The 17,753-nt window shown below is 41.2% G+C and overlaps 3 protein-coding genes across 7 annotated transcripts; 1 reads left to right on the top strand and 2 right to left on the bottom strand.

The window, feature by feature from the left end:
* Positions 1-20: 20 nt before the first annotated feature.
* LOC136354249 (uncharacterized) lies at positions 21-750 on the top strand. Its single transcript, XM_066305945.1, has one exon. The coding sequence runs from the start codon at positions 75-77 to the stop codon at positions 729-731; it is 657 nt and encodes a 218-aa protein (XP_066162042.1). The 5' UTR covers positions 21-74; the 3' UTR covers positions 732-750.
* Positions 751-4,063: 3,313 nt separating this feature from the next.
* LOC4349720 (transcription initiation factor IIE subunit alpha) lies at positions 4,064-8,878 on the bottom strand. Of its 2 annotated transcripts, none has more exons than XM_015761015.3 (9): positions 8,725-8,878; positions 8,490-8,609; positions 7,891-8,011; positions 7,381-7,512; positions 6,578-6,687; positions 6,305-6,488; positions 5,648-5,800; positions 5,126-5,281; positions 4,064-4,360 (listed from the first exon to the last, which is right to left on the bottom strand). In XM_015761015.3, exons 1-8 carry the CDS (start codon positions 8,748-8,750, stop codon positions 5,135-5,137), a joined length of 993 nt encoding a protein of 330 aa, XP_015616501.1. In that variant the 5' UTR covers positions 8,751-8,878; the 3' UTR covers positions 4,064-4,360; positions 5,126-5,134. The 2 variants fall into 2 exon arrangements, with proteins under 2 accessions (XP_015616501.1, XP_025876957.1); XM_026021172.2 differs by having other exon boundaries at positions 5,654-5,800.
* A 1,963-nt stretch (positions 8,879-10,841) lies between these two features.
* Positions 10,842-17,688, bottom strand: LOC107277854 (uncharacterized). 4 transcript variants are annotated; one of them, XM_015761059.3, is made up of 9 exons: positions 17,541-17,688; positions 17,305-17,421; positions 15,987-16,110; positions 13,735-13,844; positions 13,466-13,649; positions 12,609-12,794; positions 12,104-12,322; positions 11,782-11,995; positions 10,842-11,404 (listed from the first exon to the last, which is right to left on the bottom strand). In XM_015761059.3, exons 1-9 carry the CDS (start codon positions 17,564-17,566, stop codon positions 11,316-11,318), a joined length of 1,269 nt encoding a protein of 422 aa, XP_015616545.1. In that variant the 5' UTR covers positions 17,567-17,688; the 3' UTR covers positions 10,842-11,315. The 4 variants fall into 4 exon arrangements, with proteins under 4 accessions (XP_015616545.1, XP_025876838.1, XP_025876840.1 ...); XM_026021053.2 differs by lacking the exons at positions 17,305-17,421; positions 17,541-17,688 and adding an exon at positions 16,930-17,182; XM_026021055.2 differs by lacking the exons at positions 17,305-17,421; positions 17,541-17,688 and adding an exon at positions 14,646-14,771.
* Between the last annotated feature and the right edge of the window lie 65 nt (positions 17,689-17,753).

The following is a 17,753-nucleotide window of genomic DNA, read 5'->3' as shown; positions in this document are numbered from 1 at the left end:
GTCGACTATAATAAAAATCTGGTACTCATCCAGTTGTTGCAACAACGCAAAAGCTGGTCTGACTGCTGCAGGCGATGGATCCGCCGGCTCGCAGATTGATGGATTCTCGGGCGGCGCAGTTGGCGGCGCCACTTCCTGATCCATACTCGGCAGAAACATTTGAAGACCTACTCCGAGAATTGGGAGTCGACCCTAGTATCCACACCATAGTCCGTAGCGCCGGGAGATGGATGGATCCGGCAGCGGCAGCAGCACGAGTTCCAGTGAGATTCCACCGCACGCTCCAACGCCTAGGAATCGACCCCAATAGCGATGCCCGGAGCATCCGCGACATGCTACAAGAGTTCTATCGAGTGGTGTACCATGGAGAGGTGTACTGGGCTGGCCGAGTCATCAGGCCTCGTCCTTCGTCCATGCCAACGCCCGTGATAGGACGACGTCGCCGCGCCGCCGACGGGGATGCCCCGATGCAGCCGCCGAGCAAGTACGCTCGAGTACACGCCGTGTCGCGCGATGTCCTCCTGGGCCTCGCGCTGACGAAGGCGTGCGACGCGAGGCAGGAGGAGTGCGCCGTGTGCCTCAGCGACTTCGAGGAGAAAGACAGGCTGAGGACGATGCCGTGTAACCACTCCTTCCACGAGAACTGCCTCTTCCGTTGGCTCAGGGATAGCTGCCTCTGCCCTCTCTGCCGCTACGCGCTGCCCAAGCAGCAGCAGGTTCAAAGCTGCTGATGATGCTATTTATGTTTCGGTTCACCAACAGATCCGTTGTATTTGCTATCGATGTAAAAGTAGAATCGTATTTCCAGACTCCAGTGGATCTGTTTCAAGACTAGTGCTTATGGAGGCAAAGCTGTTTATTTTAATCTTCAATTACTAGTACAATGCTTATGTTGCTGCGAGGCATATGGAGCCAATGTTTTGTTTGTTTCAGTTGACATCGTGGCTGTTGTTAACCAGCGGCCGTGCCAATAATGCTTATGTTTTGTCCATTGCTACAATAGCTATTTTTGCATGCCGTTGTTTTGATTTTTGTGTGCGGTAGATTCGCCCGTCGTGCGGGTGCGCCACCCGCACGCGAAAATCTTGCGGGTGCTTATGTCGCCAGCAAGGGAAAATAAAAAATCCAAAAAAAAATAAAATTTCAAAAAATGGAAACCCTAACCCTAGATCCGGACACCCCGCCGTCAGATCCGGGCGGTGGGCAGCCGTCGCCGCTCCCAACCGCCTCGCGCGAGTAGAGATGGCAATGGGCCCCGTTCACCGTTTCCCGCGGTGAATTCACCTATTAGGTGACGGGGATGGTTAATATGTATTCACCATGGGGAATAAAATGGTTACAATACTCTCACCATCGGGGATGACGGGGGCGGGGACGGTGAACCATTCCCCGTCCCCGCTCCCCACGGTGACCCGACTTTACTGTATAGAGGACTAATTTTAGACTTTTTACATGTTTTGGCCCATAATACTAAAGCCCATTTAACAGGCATATATAACTTCTAATCCTAAGTCAACCAGTCAACTTCAAATTCTCTACCCAAAATACCAAATCCTCCAGATCCGCACGCAGCCACCAGCCCACCACCGTCGTCCGCTAGTCCGCCGGGAAGCTCGGGAGTCAGGCACGCCACCGTGCACCGTCAATCCGCCGAGAGCTAGGCGCACCGCCGCTCGCTGCCTTCTCTCGCGCGGCGCGGGCGCCCGTCGATGCACCGTCGGGAGCCGCCGTCGGCAGGAGCCTCCGTCCACGCGCCGCCGGGAGCCTCCGTCCACGCGCAGTCAGGCGCGGCGCCTGTAGCCGTCGTCACCGGGAGCCGCCGTCGCCATCAACATCCGCCAGCGCCTTCCGTCGTCACTCGCCCGCACGTCGTCCATCGCCAGCACGCCATCCGCCGACGGCCGACCATGGCTTCGGCCTCCGCCCCCCGGTAAGCGACGATGCAAGGTCAGCTCATGCTACAATCCCTAATCCCTAATTGATACGGGGTCACCACGGGGAAAAAATCACCGCGTGGTGATTGGGGCTGGAGAAAATGTACCCCCGTCGTGGTTGACGGGGGCGGGGATGGTGAAATTTTTAAACCGCGGTGACGGGGACGCGGCGGTGACCCCCGACGGTGAATTCACCATTGCCATCTCTATGCGCGAGCGTGGAGAGGAGGGGAGGAGTGGTCGAGCAGCGGCAATGGCGGCACCACTCCCGGCCGGCGCCTTCTCCTCCTCGTCGTCGGCGGCAGCGGCCGCCGCGTCGCCTCGCCGTGCGGGATGGCCGCCGCGCCGCCCGCCGGGTCTGTGCCACCACCACCACCCCGTGGAGGAGGCCATTGCGTCTCCTTGCTGTGCGGGGATGACCGCCCGCTTGCCGCCGCCCCGCTCGTCGCTAGGGGTGAAAACGGTAACGGTAATTACCGGTCGACCGGCGTTCGTTTTCAACTTTCTACCGGCCGAGCCATATAGAAATGGTAATCGACCGAAACAAAAATGGAAATGGTAAAAAATATGGAAATGAAAATGGAAATAGTTTTGCTGTTATACCTATCATTTCCGTATTTACCGTATTCTTGCGGAAATTACCGTTTCTTATAATATGGTAATTACCGTATTCTAAATATGTCGATATTATAGGACATGTCTATACTTGACCCACAGCTTATAGATTGAATAACTCTTCAATAAATCTCTAACTTTTGTACATGGCTAAAATGAAGTTAATTTATAATTTATATAGTATAAGCTTGAATTTATGTATATATATAACATACTTATGTAAAGTTAAATATATGTTTTTATAGTTTAATGTTTCCGTATTTATTACCGGTTTCCGATCTGTACCGACATGTTTCCGTCCGTATTGTTTCGTTTCCGGTTTTCCGATATTTCCGATATCGTTTTCGTTTCCGACTTTACCGTTTCCGATTTCGTTTCCGAGAAAAATATGGTTACGGAAATGGTTGAGGCTGTTTTCCGATCGTTTCCGACCGTTTTCATCCCTACTCGTCGCCACCCGCTCGCTGCTCGCCGCCTCGCCGCGCATGTGGAAGGGGCCGCCGCGGACGCCTGGTGATGGAGGAGGGGAAGAGGAGGTAGAGAATAGAGATAAGGTGGTGACGGAGGAGGGGAGGAGGAGGTAGAGTATAGAGACAAGGTAGGGAGAGATGAGTGGTTAAGGTAGAATAAAGGGGAAAAAAAGGAAGAGAGAGGATATGTCAAAAATTTGAGGTGGGTGGAAGGGAAAGGAGATAGGTATTTTTCTGTGCGGTCCAGTTAAAAGGCCCGCGCGTGAAAATTGATTTTTCCGTGCGATCCTCTTAAGTCGACCGTACGGGATAATGAGGATTATCCCGTACAGTCGGATTAAGACGCACGCACGGGAAAATGCATTTTCCCGTGCGGGCATTTTCCCGTGCGGGCGATAACCCGGCGCACGGGGAAAATCTATCATGTAGTAGTGGTCACATGAGGATATTAATTAGCCTAAAAGTTTTGTCACGTGGTGGCCGTCGGCACGCAAAACGAAGCATGCATTATTGCACGATTAATTAAGTATTAGCTATTTTTTTCAAAAATGGATTAATTTGATTTTTAAAGCAACTTTCATATAGAAACTTTTTGCAAAAATCGCACCGTTTAGTAGTTTAAAAAGCGTGCACGCGGAAAACGAGGGAGAGGGGTTACACTGACCAAATACCAGAATCCTGAGTATAGCTGTAGTTGCTTATGCAAGAATCTAGTCAGAACTTATTTCAATTTTTGTGTTTCAGTTTGTACATAGCCTTCTAGTAAGGAGGCTCCACCTAATTTCTTGGGGAGTAGGGAGTTCCATGAAACGTACAATATGTATACGGCCGCTCTTAGAGGCACTTGTTTGGAACAAACCTTATTGCAAAACAATCTCAGTGATGGCGATCAAACACATATGTAAGTACAATTTGCCATAACTGGGAAGTCCAGATAACATCATATAGTATTGCTGTGTTAAAACTGGTCAGCAAATCATCATTACAGTCTCACGTCATCATCCATCAACTTGCACGAGCATCCTACAATTACTATGTGCAAGCAACAAAGAACGCGACCATACTTTTCGTTACTGGATGCAGACATGCAGTAATGTTACCTTTACAAATTTGAGCATTTTACGAATGTAAGTTCTTTTATAGACACATAAGGCGAAAACGCAGAAATGGCTTTGTCTCGAAAAAAAAAAGAAAGGCAGAAAGGGCAAAATTCGTATTTACATGATTTACATATCTATATCATCACCATCTATAAAGTCTTCATCACCATCTGATCACGCTTGGGTCTCAAAATTCTAGTCTGCTTGTTCGCATATATAGCACATCTCTCAAGCTTGTTCCCTGTATTAGTTTAAATATGTTAGATCCATGCCCAACACATTTATGATACATCAGTCAAAGGCAACATGTTAAGAACATAAGATATACCCCCATCTATTAAATTTCAGTTACAAACGTTCTATAACTCATCATGGAATTCATACAGATCAGATCATTTCAGTGGCTAACTGAACTGCAAGTAAATATGGTGGTAATATCATTTACAAGACAGGAAAAGTACCAGACCATGTTTCTTTTTCTATTATACTAAGACAAAAGGACATGCAATTAGATAACTAGGAGTTTAGAAACATCAAGAAAGAAGGAGACTACAGCTACAACGTTAAATGTGGAAGTAGATTTAATTTGTATGGTGTATTTATTAATGGACTCATCTCCAGACACAGGTCGGAACAAAGCTTTTGGCTGAACTCAAGTATTTAAGCTCAGTTGAAATACTTGTAAGTGCTACACTAGGTCACTCTCATCAAAGCATACATGCATCATTATCATCCCGTTTCCACTTGGCACCAAATTGCCGCTCATGCTGTGCTTGAGAAGTAAATGGTTGGTCAGAGAAACATGCCTGAATTAATTCTAGCCTTGAAATGAAGAATGCTTAATGGAAACTAGTGGAGAGTAAAAATGGAAAAACAGACCTTGAGATGTTGGTATGGAAAGTTCACTCAATTAGGGGAGACTGACATTGATTAATTCTAGCCTAACTGGTGTCATCATTTGTGCTATCCTTTTAACAAACTGTGCTATCTTTTTAACATGCATTACCTGTATTTGTCATAGCTGCTCTTCCTTATCTTCCGTATGGTTGATATCTTTCCTAATGACAAATGAAGGTATCGGTCTTGCATCTTGCACACGAAATTCAAAAATCTCTTCATCGGCATCAATGCATGATGCACTGCCTTTTTGATGTTCATGTGACTGTTTGTCAAATATACACGCATTATTCAAAATTTAATATAGAAATTAATGTCATTCAAAAAATAGTAAGAATAGAAATATTAGTGCAAATATAATAAATAGTGCAAAAATTAGTCTTATTTGAAAATATAAAAATATTTTGCAATGTTTAACCATTCGTCTTATTTGAAAAATTAATACAAATATAAAAATGATAAGTCATACTTAACTTTTGATAATAAAGCAAGTCACAAACAAAATAAATAATAATTTCACAATCTTTTGAATAAGACGAATGATCAAACGTTACAAACAAAAACTCAAAGCAACTAGTATTGTAGGATGGAGGTAGTAATGTAATTAAACTTTACTCGATAACAGGCTTACCATTACCTCTCCAAGGAAGAGCATTGGTCTGCTGACATCATCACCACCTGCAGGTTCTCTCATATTGCGCTCCCATGTTTCCAAAGCCAGAAACTCTGGAAAATCTAGATCTTTTACCTTGTTCAATTGTGATATTAGGCGCTCCATCTGATGCTGCATCAGTACAGATTCAAATAATATTAAAGAATAGAAATATGTAATACAAATGAAGTGCAAAACACAAGATGATCAAGATTGGAACAAGTATAAACTTGGACATCCAAGAGTAAGAATAGAACTTCCTTTCAGTCTGCACCTTCAGGCAAAAATAATACCGAGCCAATATCTTCAAAATTTCTTAATAGGTATAGAGATGCCCCACTAGTGTTGTCCTTTCTCATATATTCATGTATTAAAAACATTTATTGAAAGTTTATGCACAATTTCCTGCATAACAGAATGATTATTGCTGAATGCAGACATAATAATTTAGTCACTCTCTGAAAAGAGAAGGCCCTTTCATTACAAGGAAACAAACCATTGAAAAACAAGTTCATTTGCTATTCAAGTAATTACAATTTATATTTTTTACTACAAGTTGAACAATTTTGGCATTACATCATTAACATTTGATGTGCAGAAAATCAAATGTTTGTTTCTTGCAAAAAAGGGAGCAACCTCCATTCTTTGCAGAAAATCTTTCAGTTTTGCATGCCTGTCTCTTCTGGCATTATCACCATCACCCCCCCTTCCTCCCCAAGCAAGATCTCCAAAGTCTTGACTCAATTCTTCATTGCAATGCTTGCAGTGAAAATTGTTATCAATATGGCTTACAAGATCCAGTGCATTGAGGGATGAATACCTACAGCTCAACACAGAAATGACAGCTGTGCTAAAATCTTTTAGGTGGTACTATATGTCCATATAACAATCAAAATTAAGCTTTACTACCTCCTCTCACAGTTAGGGCACACATAGTTCTGAATCATGTAGTTTCCATCTAATTCATCCTTTAATTTCTTCTTCATCTCGTGGATCCTATACAGTGTGACATCATACACCTGCATTCAAGAAAAACATACACAATGAAAACAATCTTTACCAGATTAGATTAAAGGGGTTTGGAAAATTGGATAGGACTTTGCTTATAGGTTATAGCCTACATTAAACATGAGCCAGTAGCTGAAAATGAAACTACCAGCACATTACTCAACCTGTTTAGCATTATGCTAAGAGCAGAAAAAGAAAAAAAAAGCAATATTCAAGAAACATGTAGAAAGAAGTCAACCAGCTTCTTCATTTTTGTGAAGTTTTAAAAGAACTTCAGGTTCTTCATAACTACTGCCTGACCTCATTTAGGCAAATGGTTATATCATGAAATTGACTATTCTGTGTTGCCATCACATGGTAACAGAAAAGGATATTCTGGTATCCAGTTGTCTAATTACAGTTCGATAGTATCCCTAAGATGCAATTACTGATTGCCTAAACTTTGATACACTGCATGAGTCCAACTGCTTACAGTGTCAAACAAGTTTATGTTTTCAGAGGTATATAAAGCTCATTGTGTTATCCCATATATAAGGACATGATAAATACTATGTGAAGGTCATCATTAGTTGCAAACACAAAAGTTTTGTACTCTTGTAATGAAGGTCAGCATGCAAAAGACCTTGTATATGCAAAACACATAAATTTTGTTTTTCTCTAGACGAGCAATATCTTTGAAAAAAGATGCGTGTTTGATAAATAACCTGCCCATAGTGTAAGCAACAGTAGGGCTGCATGATCATCTTCAATTTCCCAGCTACATTGGTAGGAACAAGATGGGCATCATGCGAAACATGGGAGGGTGAGGCAGTTGAAATGCTTGCATCATGTATTGCCTGCGCCGAAAACAACACAAGGTCAGAAGGAAAGCAAGGGACTAGTCGATCAAAACTTATACAATTATACATATGGATTGCATCTACCAGACCCACCAACGAAACAAAAGAAGCAAGTTCAGCTCTCCTGAATTCTGATGCTACCATTAATGATTCTGTAAATATATTAAACCCTTTGGATGCTTACCTACATAAATTTAACCTAAAGTTGCTCCTACTTATTTCAATAGTGCTGCATGCACAATGTGCTGTTGATAAATGATCGATTACTGTAAGAAAACCAGTTTAAACAGATGACATTTTTTTAGTACACAGTAAACAGAGCATGCCTCCATATATGAATAAAAAAGACTACATAGGACGAAAGAATGGACTAACTTCCTTCCGATAGTATCTTCTCACTAATTTCTGCTGTTCGAGAAAATGGGTAATCTGACGCAATCGGTTGAATGGAATCATCAGACTTCTTGCTAAATCTTCCTCCCGGACCCACTGTTGCCTGAGGCAAAAAAGAAAAGAAGATAAAAGTTGCACTAAATCAGTACCTAAAGGCTCATAGAACTGCTCATGCACCTTTCACTTAGAGAAGTTGTGAGTACAAGATAATGGAATCACATTAATTATCAATGCTACAAAAACACCACCCTGATAAATACCCTGCAACAGCATCCCATAAATCCAACAATACATAGAGGTCTGCACTGATTATTCCTTATCACTGTTAACCTTTTACAGTAAATCTGAGCAGTGAATTAACCAACTCGGCCACCCATTGTTCTACTAGTGGGACTCCCAAAAAACGTAGCCTAAAAAACCACAAAAGCCAATCCCCCATTGGCACTCGCATCATCATTCATCAATTAGGTAATCGCATCCCCACCAACACCGAAGGGCGGACACACTCACAACAACACAAGCAGCACGGCACACCACCAAGGTCAGGGCTCCGGGTCTGGCTCAGGATTAAGCGATCTCACCTGGTGAGGGCATCGAGGACGACGACGACAATCCCACAGCTGCCGCTGCCGTTGGGTTTGGACTGGTCTTCCTCAAGCGAGACGTCCTCATAGAATCCTCGCGCCACCATCCTCACCAACCTACCAAACCAAGTTGCCAAACCGAAACCCAGTAAACCTCCTAAACCCCTAGAAGCCGAAGTACGAAGCAGGGGAGGGGCATATGGAGAGGAAGGCGAAGGGGAAGGGACCTCACCGATTTAACTGCTCCATGGTGTCCATGGCGGCGGAGGCGGAGGACGACGGCGAGCGGCGAGCGGCGGAGGATTTTAGCCGGCCGCGCAGCGTGGCGCGGAGGCTTGAGTTGAGGAGAGGAGAAACCGAGGAGAAAAATGGCTACCCCGAAATCCGAATCACCCAACTCGACCTGCCCTCTTTGGACTTCGGAGTTCGGACCGTTGGACTCGACCCAAACTTCCTCTCCTCTCCCCCTCCTTGCGCCGGAAGGAACAGGAGAACTCGGTGAGCTGAAAGGCTACGTGAACCGGCGCACGCTCAGCCCACGCGGGCCTTTTCCTTTTTTTTCTTTTTTTTTTCCTCTCCCACGCCGGTTTGTTCGAGGCTCCTGCAAATTGGACGCCTGATTTTTTTAAAAAAAAAATCGAGCGTTATTCCATTATAGACCGGAATTGTTTCACTAAGTAAATCGAAAATGTTTCAATATGGTAAAAAGCTGAAACACAACCAAATCACCTCATGAAACATTTTGCTACAACGTATGAAACAACGGTTTTCAAAAAATGGGCGATGTTTCACCCTCAATGTTTCAGCAATAACGAAAGAACATTTCAATTCTTAAAAAAAGTGAAACATGCTCAGATGGCTACATGAAACAATTTGGTTCAATGTATACAACAAACGATTTAAAGCCATTGCAACACTTAAATCCCGTGTACATCAACAAACCACGTGTCCATCAAGATGGAAAATATTAAACGGTACAAAAATCCACTGCAACATTTCATCCATACATAGTAAAACATCACGAGTATACTTGCTGAAACATTGTTGGTGAAATAAAAAATGAAACGAATTCCCTTAATAGGGCGTTTTCGTTATATCGGGACGACGGTTGCAATGGGGACACGCGTGGTGGGGGACACATGGAGCGTGGTGGAGATGCATGGAGCGCGTGTGGGCGGCGGGAGGCGCGGCGCCCGATTTTTCTCCCACCCATTGGGCGTCCAATGTGCGGCATTTTCGCAGTTTTTTTCTCTTCCACTCCAGGCCGAATAAGGACATTTTCTTTTCAACTCCATTTCCTTTTTTTATATTGTGTGCTTTCAAATAAATTTAAATTTGAAAATTTCGAGTAAAGTTTCTACTAAAATTTGAAACCTCCAATTCAAATTTTTAAAACTTTCAACTCAAAGTTTGGAAGCTCACAAATCAAAATTTGAAATTTTATTTCATATTTCAAAATTGTCAACTTAACTATTTATTTGTTATTTTTATTATAGAAATTATGCTTATCGCGGCATAGTTCTAGCGAATTGAGTTGGTAAGGCCTCTTGTTTCGTAACCTGCCTACCTGAGTTCAAATTGTAAACTTGGCATGTGTATTTAGATTTACGGCTAATTATTCTTTCAATAATAGGCAATGTACCCGTCAACAGCGAGACCACTATTGTGACTTCGTCAATTTTATGATATGCCTGCCTAATCTTCAAATGTACTTATATGAGTAAGGTGTGCGTGCGTGTTTATAGGGGGTGAGTGTGCGCGTGTGTATATGAGCGCCTGCATCTCTACGGTGGGTTTTTTAAAAATTTTTTGTAAGAGTAACCAATTACTGAATCTTTTGCACATAATTGCAAAGATTATTCTATTAAATGCCAATGTGTAATTTAAATGGTTTTGGCATACAAAAGATATAACCCCCATTTCATATCTCTTGCTTGCATTTTTTTTTCAGTCTTAGTTTTAGATAAACCAATAACTTCTGATACGTGGTACAGTGGTAAGCTTAGATAGGTCATAGATGGTCATAGATTTATTCGGTCTTTGTGTATCCATCCTCTTATTTGATCAATCTTCGTTGCTAGGCAACGATGTAGTGCTAGAAGGCATGACGGAGGCAAGATAGGGACGATAGGTAGACAGGGAGCCGGTGAGCGGCCGGCATAATTGTTATGCTGTTTTTTAAAAAAAAAAATTTGGTTAATTGCATCGTGTATAGTATAAACTAACTGAAATTATCCTTTGGACGATATACAATTACAGAGGAAAAAATAGTCTCGTGCCTATGATATGTTAGGTATGATCCACAATGATCTCAATATGAGTTGCACATGCGTGATTACTAGTTGCGAATAAAGGCACGGCCTCCACGGGGCGACAATGAGTATAAACATGCTATCTATGTCAAGTGCCATATCTCTGAAACTACAGCTTGTCAATTGCTATGTCCCAGATCACATCATATATTGTGTTAAAACTGGTAAATGACATCATCATATATTTCTGGTGTCCCTTTTCTAATGGCTACTTATACACAAGCGAAGACCAGTGTATCATTCGCTACTGATCCTCAGAAATTGTAGCATTTGACTACTCAGCAGGAGGTATACAGTTCTTCTCCACAAGCTTGAAAAGCAAAGTGCGGAAGGCAGAATTCATTTTTAGTTGATTTAAGTCAAACTAGTTTCATATACTCACGGTATGAATACTGTGATTAAATGTCCAACCATTGGTAATGTATCAAACTTGAGCCATCAGTCCTACTGTCCCAGTGTTTCAAACTTGGACCACTTAGCACATTCTGACATTAAGGAAGTAAGCAATTCTTCAGCCCTCTTCCCATTCATAATCATTACAACTTACTTCTTGGGTCTCCACATTCAGATCAGCAAACTTATATACCTCTTCTATATTTCCTACAGACACATTAGATCCAAAGTCAACACACTAAAAGATAAGATGAAAGTCGACATGTTAAAAAACATCGCACCAGTGAGCTTTCAGTTCAAAACATTGTATGACTAACATTTTTGACATATATAAATCGGGCCATATAATTAGCTAACTCAACCACAAGTCTGTGAAACAAAAAAAATGGTGGTAATATCATATAAATTCAAAAAATGATAACAAACAATTACCTTTTCATTATAGAAATACAAGGGGTATGTAATTAGATTACTAGAAAATGCTAGACTACAGCTAGAATAGTTGTTGATTAATATTTTACAGAAATTTTTTTGGCTCTTATGTGAAATTATAGATAGGAACACAAGTTTTGATCAAGAAATACCTGTTGATTGCCTCACTTTCAATTCAATGCCATCATCACCAGATTCACCACCATCATCACGTTTTGATTTGGCACCCAACCGCCTCTCAAACTGTGCATCAGAAGCAAATGGCTGGTCAGAAATACATGCTAGGCTTTCTTCTTGTATCGCCCTTTTGCCCTCATCTTCCTGCCTTTTCTGGATAGCCTCATAATAAGCTTTTGCGTATGCCTCCTACAGCATTAAATAAAAGGTGAATTTATATTTAACATTCACTCTACTAGATAGTTCTTGATTGTGAAACTTATAATTGATATTGAAATGCAAATTTTATCAGATCACCTGTATGCTCTTCATCTCATCTTCCTCTGAGAGCTGTTTCTTGTCACTCTTGGCTTCTGAACTTTGATCCAGATTTGCAGTGTTGTTGTTTTCTTCTTTATGTTCCCCCGCGAGGACTGTGCGCTTACGATTCATCCATGAGTGCTGTGGCTTTATACTTTCCATACCAGATTCAACACCTTCCTGTGCACCAGTACTTCCTAAGAAATTAACTTCAACCTGGAAAGGAGAATTGGATTAATCAGGCAGTGCAATATCTAGTTTAAATGAAGTAAATTTCACGATTAGTACTTACAGGGGCAAATCCTAATAATCAAACCATTTTATTCCAATCTAGAAAGCTAGTAGATGTTTCAGGAAGCATAGAAATTCTAGCAGTATTCCCAGCATAACACCATGGTCATGCTATATGCCTCAATCAATGTTGCCTTTATTGGCTCCACATTTATCTAAATTTGCACCTTTAGTTCTAATGAATACAGCTCAATGCATATACCAGGCTTACCTCTGTTTCCCCAAGGAAGGGCATTGGTTTACTGCTGTATCGCCCTTCTGAATTCTGAGATGAACCAACTGCACCATTTGCAGATGCCCCTATAGTTGCTCTTTCCCAATCTTGCAAACTCATAAAAGATGGAAAAGGAAGATCCTTTACCCTGTCAAGTACTGCTATTAGTGGTTTCAATTGCTCCTGCATTCATGCATGTTCAAATGTTAGAGCAGAAATCTATAAAACGCAGCATCACAATCCACACTATCATCAAGATTCTAGAACATGCACTTTGCCATCCATGTTTAAGCTAAAAACTTCCTTGCAGTCAGCATCTTGAGGGACACGCTTAGCCAATATGGGAGAACATACACCGTTGTATTTATTTTATATACGAGAAAAATGCATTAGCTGAATCATAAACATATACAAGTGATCAGCGAAGTGATGCTTCATAGATGACATAACCAATATATATAGAAATATTTTCATCTTTGCTATAGATGTTGAAACTATATATATGGTTCATATCAAAGAAAGTCCTTCTCACAACAATGAAATGCTATATTGTTATCGTGCTATTATCACAAATGCGATAATGGTTAGAGAGATGCTAAACTATGTATTGTCTATGTGCAATGTAAAAATTTATAGAAAGTTTATGCACAATTTACTGGATAGCAATCTGATTATTGGCCAAAATGCAGATTCACTAATTTAGTTTTTCTGACCAATGTAAAACAAATTTAATTATTTTCCGATAGTTATAGTATGTAAGCTGTACTAAAAACTGAACAATTCTAACATCATTTATGTTTGATCTATGCTCCCAAATTTGGTAACAAATTTCTAACTGAATAAAAAGTAATAACCTCCATTCTTTGCTGCATATCCTTCAGTTTATCGTGCGTATGCTTTATTGCATTGCCACCACCACACACAATTTCATCCAAAGTAAGCTTTTCACTTTCTGGACGAAGTTCTCCTTTGCAATGCTCGCAGTGAAAATAGTCATCCATATCGCTGACAAGTTGCAGTGCATCAAATGCTGAATACCTATGGTTCAACAGAGACAATAATGTAAGCTTCATTTTTTTATGTGGTACTATAGATCCAGAATAATCAGAAGTATACTTAGTACCTTCTTTTACAATTAGGACACACATAATGCTGAACTGTATCTCTGTCATCTAAGCCATCTTTCAATTTTTTCCTCATGCGGTGTATCCTATATCTTACAACATCATACACCTGTATTTCAGAAAAATATGCACATTACAATCTATATCAGATTATGACCAGATCAAAAGATGTTTTTGGATCATGGGATGGGTAAGGTACAAGCAGATTTTATTCTAAGACTGAAGATGGATAATGTTATCTCTAACGCTGTGGTGAGAGACAGATTTTATCTCACTTTCTGTTCAACAAATTTTCAGTAGGATTCTGTCCTAATAATTCTAATAAAGCCAAATGACTTAGATTTTGCCAACCTATGGAAGAGAAACCAATTTAATCAAAACACCCACCATGCATGCTGAAAAACTGCAATGTTCAATTGAAGTAATTTATATGAGAAGGTCCGCTTGTGTGATTTTTGGCCCATGCGGTTTTCTAATTATAGTTCAGTTATACCCCTAAGATGTGATTAATGATTTCTTTATTATTCGGTACAAAACATTGCATTAAGTCCAAGTGTTCACATCTTATAATGTTAAACAAGTTTCCATGCACAGAGTCTATATCAAATCTCAGTGAGCTCTACCACACGTAAAAACATAAGAAATAGATATAGTGCTACAATGCTACATGTCCCACACATGTGCTTTGTGGATCAATGTGAAAAGTCAAATATCTTGTTTATGCGAAAGATTTCAGCAAACAAGTTTCTCTTTCATTAGAGAAGTATTTTTTCCCTCAAACACGCAAGAGAATTACGCGTCATTTCGTTAAGAGAGGTGGGGGGGGGGGCGATCCCACCCCAAGAGTCAGAAAAAAACGTCATTAGAGAAGCAATTGTATTGAAGATTATATGTTCAATCGATAAGTAACCTGAGCATAGTCCAAACAACAGTAGGAATGTGTGTGCATCTTTGCTTTCTCTCCTCCCTTAGTAAAAGGATGCACATCACCAGCGGTGGCAGAGACATCGTTATATATGTTTACTCCTTTTGGTTACTGCTATGACATAAAACAACACAAGGTGAGAAGGGGCAAAAAAAAAACTGAGAATCAGATTAACAAACAAAGATGACTCCTGGATGTTCATATTGATTGCACCTCCGACCACACAACCCAGAAAACAAAAGAGTTCAAGCAATGTTCAGGTCACCTCATGCTGTCATTAATGATCCTGTGAATGTTGATTGTCTTAAGCTCTTTGGATGCTTATGTTCATAAAGTGAACCTAAAGTTACTCCTTATTTAGCAATACTGCACACACGAAGTGATTCAGTGTGCCAAGCAAAACAGTGTAAATAGAAGGCTAAATTTTTTAGTACATAGGAAAACAGAGCGGCCTTCATATCTGTAAGAAAATGACTATACAAGAGTGTGTGGCGCAAATGGTATCTAAAGAGCCCTATACAACAACCATCACAAAAAACAACAAAAAATCCATGGCACACATAGATAGTCAGATTTAACGAAATATGCATATTCCGGAAAATGGGAAAATGTTTAATATGGACTATAAAAAAGAGCATAGCACACACATGTTTATGCCTCTGCAGTATCAAAACACAGATGAAATATACATGACATAAAATTTCATTTATTGAAGTCCCACCTAAGTTCTGCTGAACTTTTCTGATTTGTCCATGTAAGATTATACAAGTCATTAATGCACCAAATATAGTTATGCAACTAATTCATTTCCCATGTATTTCCACTAATCACGTACAAGCTTATGTGAAGTAGGTGCTCAAAAACATATTTCTGGCACTCATTCTATAGTCTAAAGAAATAAAATAATAACACCACTGCATATAAATGTGGATAATTTGTAGAATATCTTGACATCTTGACTCGGTTGGAAAGTGGTCGGCAGTTTTTACTTTTTAGGATAAGTGGAAAATGGCTGAGGGCAAAACAGGTAGAGAGAAAATAGAAATGTAAACATTTTGCAAAAAGACCCCAACATGACAAATGCTAGAGATGCGCAATCTTTAATAGTGGCGATTCACTACTCACATTGGGAGTGGGTGGCATATCCTACAGTGCCAAACTGAGAGGCCGCAATCGTTGTCTCACTCTTCTATCAGGTCTTGCTTTCAGAAACTACTAATAAATTAACAACTTCTGTTTTAAGTGGAGTAGATGGCGATTCCATGCTAGAATAAAAAAAAAAGGCTATGCAAAAATGAGAACAACTTTCTCTCAGAAATTTCTAACCTCCTTCCGATGACATCTTCTCACCAGCTTCTCTTCTTCAAAAAACTGGAGAATGCGGCGCAGTTGCTTAGAGGAAATCTTTAATGCTTTAGCCAAATCTTCCTCTCGGACCCACTGGCGCCGCCTGTGGTAAAAAAAAGTATCACAATTGTGCATTGGCACTACATATAAATATATAATTAGTTACACACGAAAGAAGATAATAAATATTGAAATGAGAGAAAAAATGTTTCAGAGAGAGAGACAGAAGAAAGATAATAGATTTACTAAGAAGACTAAACTCTTTGTGATCAGAGTTGGACAATTGAAGCAGCTTCTCCAATTGCTGATTTCCATCTCTAGTAACCAAAATTTTCTTATTTGCGAAAGGGCAGGGGCACTGCCTCATGCATTGAATAAAGGAAGAAGAGTTATAGTAAGAGAGAGTGAGGAGTGGAAGCCGCCTCCTCACACAAGCCCGAAAACATTACACATACACTATAGGAAAATTTTATTAGGCTTGACAGAGGATGTACACTCCGGGGTGCGAAAGATAGGATTAAGGAGGAGAAAAAAAATGAATACAGACGTAAGGGCATAGTAGTCAAAACTGAGCAAGCAGCATTATAAAAAGAAAATGTGGGACATCAACGAGTACCATGTAGCACTACTTATATGGATTAGGAGGGAAAATGTTCTCTCAGCAGTTCCACATGGATAATGAGTCATAAGAAATTATTTGTTTCATAATGTTGTATACAAACTGGATCTAGTTGGTGATAGTGGTGATTAACCATTATTTCAAGTTGCATATTTGGAATGAAGCTATCAATTCTAGATGCCATAGATTTGATAAACGACAAACCATGAGCAGCAGTTACACCAAAACAGTACCTAAGGGATCATAACAAAATCGTTCATCATTCACTCTGAAAAAAATCTTCAAAAACTGGATCTACATTACCAATGCTTGTTTGAGCACTGAACAGGACGTTGTGGCCAACCTGCTTTAAGAAACGAAATAATCAATTTAACCTTGAAAAATAAATCCTGGACCATATGCCATAAATTTGACAATGCACAGGCACAAAAAGTCTGCATTAATTATCTGTTACTGTAAATTCTCCTTGCCTAAAATCGCAAGAGGCCAAGAGTGAAGAGCAGTATTCAACATGAAGGTTTCCTCATTGGCGCTAGCAACTAGCATCATCAATCAATCAGGTAAATGAAACCAACAGAACATGTAAGGAACAGAAACACACGCAACAGGGCACATTGATAAGCGACAGCACCGAGGTCAAAGCTTTGGTTCAGGATTTAGGTTTGATCTCACTCTCACCTGCCGAGGGCTTCGAGGACAACGACGGCAAGCCCACAGTTGTCGCCGCGAGCGGACTTGGGGTCTCTGGCCAGCGAGACGTCGTCGTAGAATGCGCGCGCCACCATCCTCACCATCCTGCCATGCCAGCCAAAAATCCCCAAACCAAAACCAATAAAATTACACCTCCCGCAGATGCCAACTATCATCAATGCAGCATGGATACACGGAGGGGAGCACAGTGGGAGGATCCGCACCGGTTCAAGGGCTCCATGGAGGCCATGGCGGCGACGGCGGCGACGGCGAGCGGCGGTTGGGGTTTCGCGGGTTTTCGCCGCGATCAAGGAGGTTTTAGCCGCTGCAGCGCAGGGCGCAAGGCTTGAGGACGAAGAATGCAGCGACCGCGCCGAGTTGGTTGGGTTGGGTTTCGTTTCGTTTCGTTCTCGAGTGTACCGACTCGTGTGGGTCGG

Source organism: Oryza sativa, chromosome 11, assembly GCF_034140825.1.
Source record: "Oryza sativa Japonica Group chromosome 11, ASM3414082v1".
Taxonomy (NCBI): Eukaryota; Viridiplantae; Streptophyta; class Magnoliopsida; order Poales; family Poaceae; genus Oryza; species Oryza sativa.
This window is presented reverse-complemented; position numbering and strand designations above follow the sequence as displayed.

Coding starts and splice junctions, on each gene's coding strand:
- LOC136354249 (XM_066305945.1), top strand. CDS start 75: ATGGATCCGCCGGCTCGCAGATTGATGGATTCTCGGGCGGCGCAGTTG.
- LOC4349720 (XM_015761015.3), bottom strand. CDS start 8,750: ATGGACACCATGGAGCAGTTAAATCG. Junction 6,489..6,577: donor TGCCCTAACTGTGAGAGGAG/GTAGTAAAGCTT, acceptor GTTGAGCTGTAG/GTATTCATCCCTCAATGCAC. Junction 5,801..6,304: donor ATTTTCTGCAAAGAATGGAG/GTTGCTCCCTTT, acceptor GTACTGATGCAG/CATCAGATGGAGCGCCTAAT.
- LOC107277854 (XM_015761059.3), bottom strand. CDS start 17,566: ATGGCCTCCATGGAGCCCTTGAACCG. Junction 16,111..17,304: donor GTCCTCGAAGCCCTCGGCAG/GTGAGAGTGAGA, acceptor TTTTTACCACAG/GCGGCGCCAGTGGGTCCGAG. Junction 11,405..11,781: donor GAAAGTGAGGCAATCAACAG/GTATTTCTTGAT, acceptor ATGTGTCTGTAG/GAAATATAGAAGAGGTATAT.